General features: G+C 33.5%; 1 protein-coding gene across 2 annotated transcripts; it reads right to left on the reverse strand.

Annotated features, from left to right (window-relative positions):
• Positions 1-469: 469 nt before the first annotated feature.
• LOC114272833 (Acyl-CoA N-acyltransferases (NAT) superfamily protein) lies at positions 470-8335 on the reverse strand. 2 transcript variants are annotated; one of them, XM_082870608.1, is made up of 9 exons: positions 8123-8335; positions 7795-7957; positions 7584-7689; positions 5302-5381; positions 4901-5224; positions 4501-4577; positions 1392-1434; positions 1192-1260; positions 470-803 (listed from the first exon to the last, which is right to left on the reverse strand). In XM_082870608.1, the coding sequence occupies exons 2-9, from the start codon at positions 7867-7869 to the stop codon at positions 792-794; spliced, it is 786 nt and encodes a 261-aa protein (XP_082726734.1). In that variant the 5' UTR covers positions 7870-7957; positions 8123-8335; the 3' UTR covers positions 470-791. The 2 variants fall into 2 exon arrangements, with proteins under 2 accessions (XP_082726734.1, XP_082726733.1); XM_082870607.1 differs by having other exon boundaries at positions 470-798; positions 8123-8327.
• Between the last annotated feature and the right edge of the window lie 3791 nt (positions 8336-12126).

The following is a 12126-nucleotide window of genomic DNA, read 5'->3' on the forward strand; positions in this document are numbered from 1 at the left end:
CGCTTAACAAATAAATGGCAGTTTTAAAGTTTGTTATAATAGATGATTTGGTCATGTTCAAGGCAAGGCATCAGTTGAAGGCATACAGATTGTTGGTGCAAAGACTTTTATATAACAAGACTGCACTGTTTGAATAAAGGGTTTCTTCAACACAGTATATGCACATAAGGAAAATAACAATGATCAGGATTCTGAAGGACAAAGGAAAATCTTGTACACAACCTTTATACTGTGTTTGGTTGAGGGATTTGAAAAGAAATTTAGAAAGAAAAAAGAAAAACATATGTAAAACTAAATGAAATGTAAATACATTTTTTATTCACATTTCACCTATTTTTTCACTTTTCATTTCCAAATATTTTTTCAAATCTCTCAACCAAACAAAGCGTTAAAAAAACAGATCACTCACCCAATTTCAAGAAAGTAAAAGGTAAAAAATACATCCAATTTAGTCTCATTAGATGAGTTCTACGATGGGTAAATTGCTCTTGCATAATTTGCACAAAGTGGTTGCCCTCTCAAGTTCAAACTCACATCCTCAAAGTTAATAGCTTGAGTTTTAACCATTGTACCAGTGCACCCTATTAATTTACATAAAGTAGAACTATAATAATAGTAGACAACATGGAAACTCAGGCGGATTGTTCATAATGAAATATACATTATACCACTGCTTCTTCTAAAATAAGCAAAACATCATCAACATTGTGACAAAGCTCTTGGCAGAGTCAGATTGGAGCGAACCTCAAAACATATCAAAGAATCAGACTATACATTCATTCACCTCCATGTCACTCGCTTTCCTTCATGCAAAAAAGAAAAATTATTTGTCAATAAGGCATATTAGAGTTTCCTCCAGTATCTTTCATTACTATCCACGAACAGTCTCTAGTACATAAGATATACATTTAAAAAGACTGTTTTTTGCATACGTCATTGCCCTTAAATGTACATCCAATATAACAGTAACTTTCCAATACAATAAATAACCATGGAAGTGGAACAATTATTTGCTGTTAATACAACTCTAATCAGTAGTTGTAATATCACAGTTTATGTACTAAAACCTTTAAAAATAATAGTAATAAATAAATAAGGAAAGGAAAAGAAAAGAAAAACAAGCAGGCAGGCATGCCAAAATATGCGTGCACTGTGCAAAGTTACACACACATGCAAAGAGATGAAAAATACCTCCAATATTGCTTTAGCTTCATGATCAAATGCTTTGCAAAGAATCTCATAACTCTTCTCAAGTCCCATCTGCATATGTAATACACAAGATCAAACCATTATAGAGAAAAAAGAAAGAAGTAAGACGATCACCGATTCTAGGAGTAGTAGTGCCACAAATTCTTACCGATGGTTACAATCCAAAAAAAATATATACTTACCAATGGATCAACTCTTGATGGTGAAACAGTTGATATTGTGTACCTGCACCATGTTAACAATCAAGCATGAGTTACAACACTATAGAAAAATGGATGTTAAAGATAAAGAAAATTGCTTAGCCATTCGTAGTACTAATATTGTTCTTCTTTTACTATTTTTTGCTTGTTCTGTAAGTAGACACACACCCTTGCCCTAAATGGTACTTGACCCCCTGCACATCTCATTTGATGGTAGCTACAGATACCACTCAAGCTACCAGCTGGTGGTCAATAGTGGTAATATTTTTATACAATGGAAGAAAAAGTAAAGATGATTCAAACACGTGCACATAATTAAGTAGTTAAATAATGGGTTGGCATATCCCAAGTTAAAAAAGGATGACAATGATGACAATTTATTTTTCACATTCCCATTGCGGATTTGAATGTGGATCAGACTGCTCTGTGATGCAGTCAAATGTCCACATGCCATAGCATTATATCAAATATTTTTCCCAGCAAAAGTTTGTGTAACATGCATTGTGCCACACTTCTTTTTTCACTAGTTTTGACACTGGAAATCGTCCACCTATCGTTATTTCCAATTGTGCATTCAAAAATATATTAAATGATGACATACTATATAATCTATGAAGCACGGATATGGATACTTGACCACAAGACAATATTGCAATCTTCTGAATCGTAACTCAAAGGGCCTGAAAATTGATCCATATTATCCTAAGTCAAAAACCTGAAGATGGTCCAGAACTTAAATACTTGCTATTGTCACCCCGTAACACGATTTCTTCTTGGTTGCCTTGCTCTCCCTCAAGCTACTCGCTCTTTTACCCTAACGTTAATAAGTTAGTCATTCTCCTACCACAACATTGTTGATAGCTACATCAAAGATTTCTAAAACTCTCTCTAAAAGAATAAATGTTGGTTGTTACATCACCTACTGACAAGATCCATATCAACAGTGCCCACAGACATTGGCACACATCAGTACGCTACTGCAAGAACCCATTCCCCACATTAACAATTAGTTTGTTGGAGGAAATGATTGAATGAAGTACGTACTATTTCAGCTTATTTTCTGTTATGTGTGATTCATCATTACTTATGTGTGATTGCTTAGGACACCTAGGTGAGAATACCTAGATCCTCCCCCTTATTCCAAAATTTGCTCTACAACTAAAACTGTTGATTGTTGTTCCTCAATCTGATCCTAACACAGCAACTAAAACCACTGCATGTTGTTCTTCGATCTAATCATAGGTATCTCATTATTCAGCTCACATAAACTCTAAACTAAGCACTAAATCTCTTCTTGTACCCATGTCCCTATTCATTTATAACCAGTTTCCCAGCCAACCTTAACCTTAAACTATTCAAAATTACCCAAACCAGACAAACTGACCTTAAGCTTAAACAGCCCTTGAAGCTCCTCTTTGTTTAATTTAGGTCAACCAACACTTTTTTTTTTTTTTTTGATAAGAGTATAAAATAAAATTTGTATGGATCTACCAATCCTTACCCTTATAATATACTGCCAAAACCTCTAACTTCTTGTACTTGCACCCACCAATTGCCACCAAAACATAGTACACATTAACAAATTAGGGCCTAAGGCTCCCTACAATAGGAATTATGGCGAGTGGGCGATCCCCGTCTTGTTTATCCAGCTAGCTTTTCTCCGTGGTACTCAAATTCTATTTGTGAGAGCTCCTTCGGCTCGGCAACTATTTTTTTGAAAGGTAAGGTGGGACCTTTATAACCCGAAAAGGCATTCTCAATAAAATGCCTATATGTAAAGCGGTGACTTGAAGAGGGAACAAGTCTCACAGAGAGATGATAAGTGGGGGAAAGAGTTAAATTACAATCTCTTCTGGAATGGAAGACCCCCCCATCCACTGATTATAAGACTGCAGCCCAACACCCAAGTTGGCCTAACGATCAGCTAAATAAGTCTCTTCCCTCTTCACATGATGAATTTTAACTCAACATATATTGAGAAATTTTTTCTCAGGATAAAAAAGCATAGGCGCCAAGGTTCTAGATTATTACCATTCGCCCATCTAATCATGCTAAGAGAACCCCTTTTTGTTTGATATGATGACTTGAAAAGGATCAATAGTTTGGACAAAACTATGGCCATGCAGGAGAGTTTCTGCTTCTGCGAAGGTTGCATCTTTGATCCCTAGAGGGGATCTGTTTTAGGTTATAGAGGGCTTATAGGATTTCTAGTGGAAAAGATGTGTTTGGCTTGATTTTTGAAGAAGCAGGTTGCAGGATTTTAAGATTTTGCACAATTTGAAGGCTTGAACAGTGGTTAAATATGGATTTAGAGGTTAAATTAAAGGCCAATAGGTAAGGAGAGGCATTACGGTTGACTTGGGCATGAGTGGCTAGGGTTTGGGGGCTGAAAAGAGACATTTCTAGGGTTGTGAAGTGTAATCTAAGAATAGTGTTTCAGAAGGTAGAGAGAGAAGTGAAAGAGAAAGGGATCTCCAGGATGCTACTTAAAACTCCATAGGAATTACATATGGTAAGCTTGTAAAAACTGTGAGAATATTATGTTAATTATGGAATTGTGTATTTTAGATTGATTGTATTATTTCCTATTTTAGATTAGGGTTAGGATTGCATATATATTAGTTGTAATCTTTGTATTAACACACAATTGAATATACAGAAAAGCTTTAAGGAATCTTACAAAAACAACATACAAAATCACAAAAGCTTCAAACAAATCCTCAAAATTTTCAACTCTCTTATGAATAGCACAATTACACAAGTATTTACAGGATGTTGACTCTCCCAATTCTGAGATTATGACTTAAAAGATTCTAGACCAAAATAAAAACAGATACAATGACCCAATAACATAATTTCAACCATAAGACGACCTACGGGAGAACCCTACAGTCCAAATCCAGCTATTTGAAAAATAACCCAGAAAACCCATAAATACTAATGCTAAAAAAGCCAACTTGGCTGCATATTATTAGCATTACATAAAGGGAATGGAAAATCCTTGTTTTGAATTAATATCATGCATATATGAACTGTATCTTACTAAATAATAGGCATAAGATGTACTGCTATAATCAATTCGAGGATTTACCTGAGCTTACTCATATAAAAATTCATTGCTAACAAGTTTTCTTTTTGAACAGTTAGCACCACAGCACCCATTTGGTTCTACAAAAGATGGAAAGTAATAAATTATGTCAAAAACAAAATACATTGAGTAGTTTATTTGAAGTTACAAAGTTAAGCACACTAAACTAATGCACAATTTATAAATACAACTGTTACATTGGCGGTAAAGAAATTTTTTAAGAAAACCAAATTAGTTAGTGTACAAAGGCTCTTACAAAAAACAACATAAGTCTATCAAGAAAAATATTAATATGACTTTGAGAAACTCATCCTGTCAAGGACCCCTAAGGTAAAACCTTCTTTATTCAGTATATTTCTAGTCGTTATTATAATAAGCGATAACAGAAAAATGAATTCAGTACCTTGCGAGCAATAAGCTCAATTAGTTGCATTAAGAATTTTCCGAGTCCCTTCCTCTGAACGTGAGGCCCAAGCTGTAATTCATACACATAAAGAACAGGTATCTCTTCCTCTACAGTAAATCGGTATTGTACAAATCCAACAATGGGGGCCCTACCATTGATGCAATAAGTAGAGGCCCTTTGTGTTTCTACACTTGTGGTTGCCTGATTTGCATTTGGATCCTCAAGGACAAATATATAACGTGCTCCTGGAGCAACCATTTCCCTGCGCTTCACTTTCTCTGCTAAAGGCCACTCAGATCCATATGGCCCCTCCATATTGGCCTGTAAGAATAAAAATATATATCAATTATTTACCGACATAAAAAAGAATGAATAAATGAAATGTCAACTACTGCTACCTTAAGGAGGTTCTGAATGTACTGCTTTACAGGAGAGGAAAGCTTATCCCCACATCCGGATTCCAAGTATACAGACAGGCCTAGGAAATCAACACGACAAGACCATTATAAGAATTTCATCCTGAGATTCTTAATCTGGAAGCTATATACGATGATCTATAAACCTAAAGGGTTAATTCCACTTTTAACCCTTAACCATCACCATTTTGTCTATTTCATCCCTAAACTATCAATTTTTTATCTATTTAGTTCCTAAAGTTTCTAATTTTAGTTCATGTAGTCCAATTAGAGACGATTGTACAAATTAGTAATTGTTGAAGCCTAATTTGAACAAATTAACCATACAACCAAATACTCATCAAATTGGTTGAGGTGTAGTTTGTTCGAAACAGCAAAAAAAAATGAATGTTTGGTTGTATGATTTAACTTGTTAAAATTTTGAAATGACACTTTTACTGATCAAATCAAGCTTCAATAGTTACTAATTTGCACAAAATTACCATTTTACCCATCAAATCAAGTTTCAACGGTTATTGATTTGTACGATCGTCTCCAATTGAACCACATGAGCAAAAACAAGAAAATTTAGAAGGTAAATAGATGAAATTGATAGTTTTAAGGATAAAATAAACAAAATAGTGATAGTTTGGTGGATAAAAGTGAAATTAGCCCAAAATTAAAATAAAATAAAATAAGAACAACATAGTTTTCAGCAAAGGGTGTGTGCTCAGATTGAAATCGATGAAGCCCTAACTTTCAAATCGAAAGGAGTGGGAGCTCAGTTTACACTTTGACCTAGTCAATACTTATCAAATCAACAAGAACATTACAAAAAACAAAGAGTTTAAGTAAAATACCATATAAGTTATAACTATTGGTCTTAATCTAGAAATAAAACTTTTTGGTAGATAACTTTCCACTGATGACCAAATAAAAGAAGTAAAACCAAATAATAAAAAAATGAAGAAAAAACAAATAAAATACCTTTAAAAAAAATTAATCTGGAAAATATTTTTATTTTTTTGTTGATAAAAAATATGTCAATTTTGTAACTGTTTTACGTGGTTGTTAACTGAATTGAAGAATATAAATGAAAAAAGAAAAAGAAAAGATAGAAATCCAACTCTATCTTACGGGAAATTGCTGTTTTTGAACTAATTGAGTGCAAATTTTTGCTCTTCTAAAGTCCTAACAGATAAGGTAAAAAAAAAGTTTAAGGGTTATGCCTTCCTTTCGTTTCCCATATTTTCTAGCAGCCTTACAAACCATCAGTGAACAAGAAGTTATTCTATCAGTCAATATTTTTTAAGCATTCACACAGCAATTCTAAATTCAGAAAAACAAAGACATAAGAGCAACATATCTATACATTCACAATGCATTTATAAAGCATATATATACTACTATATTAAGGCAGAAGCCATTTTGAAATTTAGCTGATAGTGAAGTTGTCAATGGGCAAATTTGTAAAAATAACAATTCCACATAATACACCCACGTAATACACATTTAATTGTCACAACAAACAAATTTCAAATAATAAATGCTTCAGATACTAATACCAAACTTCCAAATTCCCACATCTCTCACAATTTTACTTCATGCAGATTTCAAAATATAACTGCTTTAGATACTAATATTCGATTTCCTAATTCCCATGTCTCTCACAATTCTACGTGGTTGGGCTTAAGCCTGCAAACGATTAACGATTACCACTAGATATTTCTTTGCAACCAATCTCACAATTCACGCAAAAATTACCGCATAGAGGCAAAAGAAAAATCGAAATGATTGGAAGCAGTTTGCATACTGTTGATGGACAAGGAAAACAAATGAGGTTCTCTATTCAATGGTATGAACACTGGGATGTTTGTGTTTTGAGGTATAGTATACCACTATTTCTTCTCCTTCTATAAGCTTCTTCATAGAAATTCAAATGTGTGTAATAACTGTAGTTGTTTCATATTGTTATGAATGCCCGTGCAATATTTCTCATTTTTTTAAATGTACTTTTTTTAAATTATGAGTGCCTTGTTTATTTGATAGTGATGCTTTGGGCATTTCAATTTGTATTGAATTGACCTTTCATTTTTATTTTTGATTCATAATACCCTTTACCTAATATTTTTCTTTATTCTTTTTTGGTCTGTAATATTTTCGTTCCAAACATAGTTAAGAAAGAAATATAATTGATACATCATGCGTGCCACCCTTCTAGTACATATATATAAAGTTGAGCATTAAAAGGTGAAGGATGATTTTAGATGGGGCAAAATGTATACCATTTCTTTGGTAATGGCGAAAAGCCGGGAAAGAAGCCAGATGATCCTTGTGGGGAGAAGAAGCAGCGTTGATAATCTCATATATTTCTTTCTTCTTTTCCAGTATCTGCAACCCAAAATTCATCATCAAATCAAGTCAAAGAATAAAAGCTTTCGTCTACCATTTTCTTTTTTAAACTAAAATTAATTATATACTCATTCATTCCTTCACCTCTTTCCTTTTCATCTTCTTATTTCTGTAGACGAGTTTCTTCGACTCCATCATTGTAACACCGAGTCCACTCATCTTTGTTCACAAAATTTCTTTCATTCGACAAGCACAATTGCACTCAATAGAATTACACTACATCACATCTACATAAATAAACAAAACCCTAGAAGAGAGGGGGGGGGGGGGAGAGGGGAGAATGCATAGCTCTAAAGATCAGACGATAATTTGGATAAAATTGATTTCGAAACTGATTAACAATCAAACAAAGAGAGACACATTGAAAATGACTATCGAATACACAACATCATCATCATCCAAATTTTCTTACACGAAACAAACATTGAAGAAATTGACAAGTTCGCAATACAAATTGAGGTTGTTGTGGATCGAAGAAGAGAATCTCAGCTCCAAAGAATTGAATTGATCGACCACAAGACGCAGGAATTGAATTGTAAGAAGAAAATAAGTAATGAAGATTGTCTAGGAATCTAGAATGGGTGCCACACTGCTTTACCTCTTTACGCCCTTAATATAAGTTTTTTTTATTTCTTCCAATTTTATTGAGGTTTAAAAAATTCAGGTTTAAAATTATTTTTAAGGACAAAATATTAAGATTAAATATATTTGGTTATTTTCATATATTCATTGGTCTTTAAATCTTACTCTTCTTTTCTTTTTTTTAATTTTTCTTTTCTCTTACACATCTCTTGAAAAAGTGATAATCATAGCCTGTGTTTGACAAATGGGTTTGCAGGCTTTTTTGGTTATTTTAGTCACAAAAAACAAAATAGGCTATTTTAGCCATAACAAACAAAACATCACATCCAACCCATAATCATTACATTCTTCTCTCACAAAAAAACTCAAAAAAGTCAAAAAGCCAAAAAGTCCTTCCCAAACCAAGCTTTTAAGCCCAGGCTAAAATAGCCAAAAAAACTAAAAAGTCAAAAAGCCAACCCACTTCCCAAACGGAGGCTATTTTGATCATCAAAAAAAGCAATAAATAAAGAAACGGTGGTGAAGAACTATAAAAAAAGTAAAATTGTGAGTTTTTTTATTTGTTTAGTAGGTTTTTGTTTTGATTTTCTAGGATGGTCTTCAACTTTTGTTCGGTATTTCAAAATTGAACAAAATAGCATAGTCCGGTATCAATTGCCGAACAAAAAATATAAGTCTGGTATCCAACTGCTAAATAAAAGATATATTTCCAGTAATATAAAGCCGGACTTTTTTAATTTGTTCGACTACTCATTGCCATGTATGTTCAGCTTCATTTTTTTTTTTGCTTGGAAGGATTATACTTATACTCATTGCAACAATACAAGTATTGCATTATTAGTGGATTCCAGTCATTAATTTATTACAGACTAGATTTGTTAATTTTTTTTATGAATATAATTTTTTCTTATTTTTAATTTGTATTGAGTTTTATTAATAGTTTGACGTACAAATGTATTTATTATGTTTAGATTTTTAGTAGTCGTCAAGCATTAATTAAATAGGCTTTTGACATTTGAAGGAAAACGGAATTTGTCATTGTTGTAAAAACATCAGATACGGGAGGGAATAGCAGAAAACCAAGACTTACCATTGCTTGTGAAATAAGTGGTTAATATAGAGATAACAGGAAGATCAAGGGGGAACGATTGAGATTAACATGTTCTAAAAAGTATAGATATCCATTTTTATTATCGGGGGAAAAATTACCTACAAATGATGAGTAGATGTTACATGTCTTATGCGGAGTGCACAATTATCCGTCTGGTGAACATCTTGAAGGGCACTCATTTGCTGGCAGATTGTCTAAGGAGAAAACATCATTATTAGTTGACATGCCAAAGAGTATAGTACGACCAAAAGAGATATTGGTTACATTGAAACAAAAGGATGCCTTTAATGCGACAACAATGAAGACAATCTCTAACGCACGTCATCGACATCGAGTAGTACAAAGGACTGGAAGATCACAGATGCAACAACTATTAGGGCAATTGTCGATTCAAAATTATGTTAAGTGGCATCGATGTGATGATAGAGAGATGGTAACTGACTTGTTCTGGGGACACTCGGTTAGTTTGGAGTTGTTACGTGTACTTCCACATGTGTTTATTATGGATTGGACATACAAGACTAATAGGTATCAACTCTCTCTCTTAGAGATTGTTGGGGTAACATCAACGGACTTGACATTTTCAGTTCCTTTTGCTTATCTTGGTCATGAACGGGAGGACAATTATATATGGGCTTTAGGCGTATTGCGTACTATTATGGAGAATACTGCTTTTCCAAAAGTCATTATTACAGATAGAGAGTTGGCTTTGATGAAAGGCATATCAACAGTTTTACCTATAGCCACTAATCTTTTATGTAGATGGCATATTAGCAAGAATGTTCTGATAAAGTGTAAGAACATTTTTGAAATGAAAGATAAATGGGATAAGTTCATGCATAGTTGGAGTGCTTTGGTATTGGTTAGAACAGAAACAGAATTCAATGAATAATTTTCCAATCTGAAGACTGAATTTAGTACGTATCCTCAAGCTATTAAGTATGTTACTACCAATTGATTAGGGCCACATAAGGAAAATTTTGTTATAGCTTGGACAGACAGTAGTATACATTTCGGAAATACTACTACAAACAAGTAAATTATGGTCATTACATTTATGAATTACTATAATTTTTTGATTTTTATATTGAATACCAAAATATACATACTTGTAGGGCGGAGAGTTCTCATGCTAAATTAAAGAGGCAACTTGGATCAAGTCATGGCAGTTTTGAGACATCTTGGACCAAAATACACAATTTGTTAGAGTTGCAGCATGCAAACATTAAAGCCTCATTTTAGCAGAGTTTAATTATAGCCCAACACAACTACACACCTACTGAGTTCATTGAGTTATGTGGTTTTATTTCAATTTGTAGTTTGGACAAAATATTTTGGTAGAGTCAAAAAGATCAAATAATGTGGGAATAGATGTTGTTGCATGTGGCTGCATTTTGCGACGTACACATAGGTCGCCATGTGCACATGAAATAGCTGAGTATTTTTAACAAGGTCGACCGATTCTCCTCTCATGCATAAATCCTCATTGGAGGAAGTTAGATATGCTTCTAGTTTCAGAAAGTGCTTTTGTAGAGTTGGATTGCAAAATAGAGACTAGTTTTTTTATTGAGAAATTCCAAACGATTGATGAGACGCAACAAGTGATCCTTCTGAAGAAGTTGAGGGAGTTAATTAGTCCACACAGTACATTTTTGATGGAACTTGAACTCAAGACTGACACATGAGATAGGGGGCGAGATTGCAGTCATAGTCAATTCAAAATCGATACATCTACTAAATGCAAGCCATCTGCGTTTGAGTTTGTACTATCTAGGGAATATAGTTATTCACAAGGTGTTACCATATCAACTGCACCGGTTCGTAAGCAACTGCAACGGAAAAAGACAAAAAACAATAATATATGTAATTACATAAAACTTGTAACTATATACAAAATTTATTTTAATAGTTGTTCAACCTCATTTTAATTATTTCATATATCCATTGCTGTATATTTGTTTGTGATGTAGCTCTGTATGACGTAGTTAACAAATCGTATCTCTTACTTCAAACAATTCCCAGAGAAGTTAAGACCATATATCCCTCACATAAAAGATGTATAAGTAGGTGGAAATTGTGATTTCAGGGCAATAGCTGGATTGATTGGTTTAGGTGAAGATGATTGGCAACAAGTTAAGCACAACTTGTTGACTGAGTTGCATTCGAATGTAGTGCACTACGTGCAACTATTTGGTTCATAAGAAAGGGTTGATGATCTTAACTCTATCTTATCTTACTTCGAACCTGACCCTGGATTTAATCATTGGATGACTATGCCCGATATGGGTCATTTGATAGCATCATTCTATCGAGTCGTTCTTTATCATTTATCCATGCAACAATGCTTGACGTTTCTGCCACTTAGATCAGTACCGATTGTAACACTTGATCGAAGAGATATCTGCATAAGATTTGCAAATGGAAACTATTTTGTACAGGTAACTACCAAACCTACTTAGATCATTACCATGTCTTATTTTGTAATTCTACTTATTAATTTCTTTGTTATAGGTTTATCTACAACCTGGTCATCCAGTACCTCTGATAGCAAATAATTGGATTCATTTTCATCACCCGTGTGCTAGTGGATGGAATAAAGCATATACTATCCGTATGCATCAATTCCGTACTTTTATTAGCCCTGACGTGGTAACTATTGAAACAATCAATATAGACGAATTATGATAACATGTTAGATTGATGGAAGCAAATAATGACAAATT

The sequence above is a fragment of the Camellia sinensis genome, chromosome 5 (genome assembly GCF_055761805.1).
Source record: "Camellia sinensis isolate YWXY chromosome 5, ASM5576180v1, whole genome shotgun sequence".
Taxonomy (NCBI): domain Eukaryota; kingdom Viridiplantae; phylum Streptophyta; class Magnoliopsida; order Ericales; family Theaceae; genus Camellia; species Camellia sinensis.

Bases quoted from the DNA above. Each gene is read 5' to 3' on its own strand.
- LOC114272833 (XM_082870607.1), bottom strand. From the start codon at position 7,869: ATGAGTGGACTCGGTGTTACAATGATGGAGTCGAAGAAACTCGTCTAC. The intron at 5,382-7,583 runs GTATACATTTTG...TTGATTTCCTAG, and splicing joins TCGCCATTACCAAAGAAATG to GCCTGTCTGTATACTTGGAA. The intron at 1,435-4,500 runs GTAAATCCTCGA...AACATGGTGCAG, and splicing joins TTTTATATGAGTAAGCTCAG to GTACACAATATCAACTGTTT.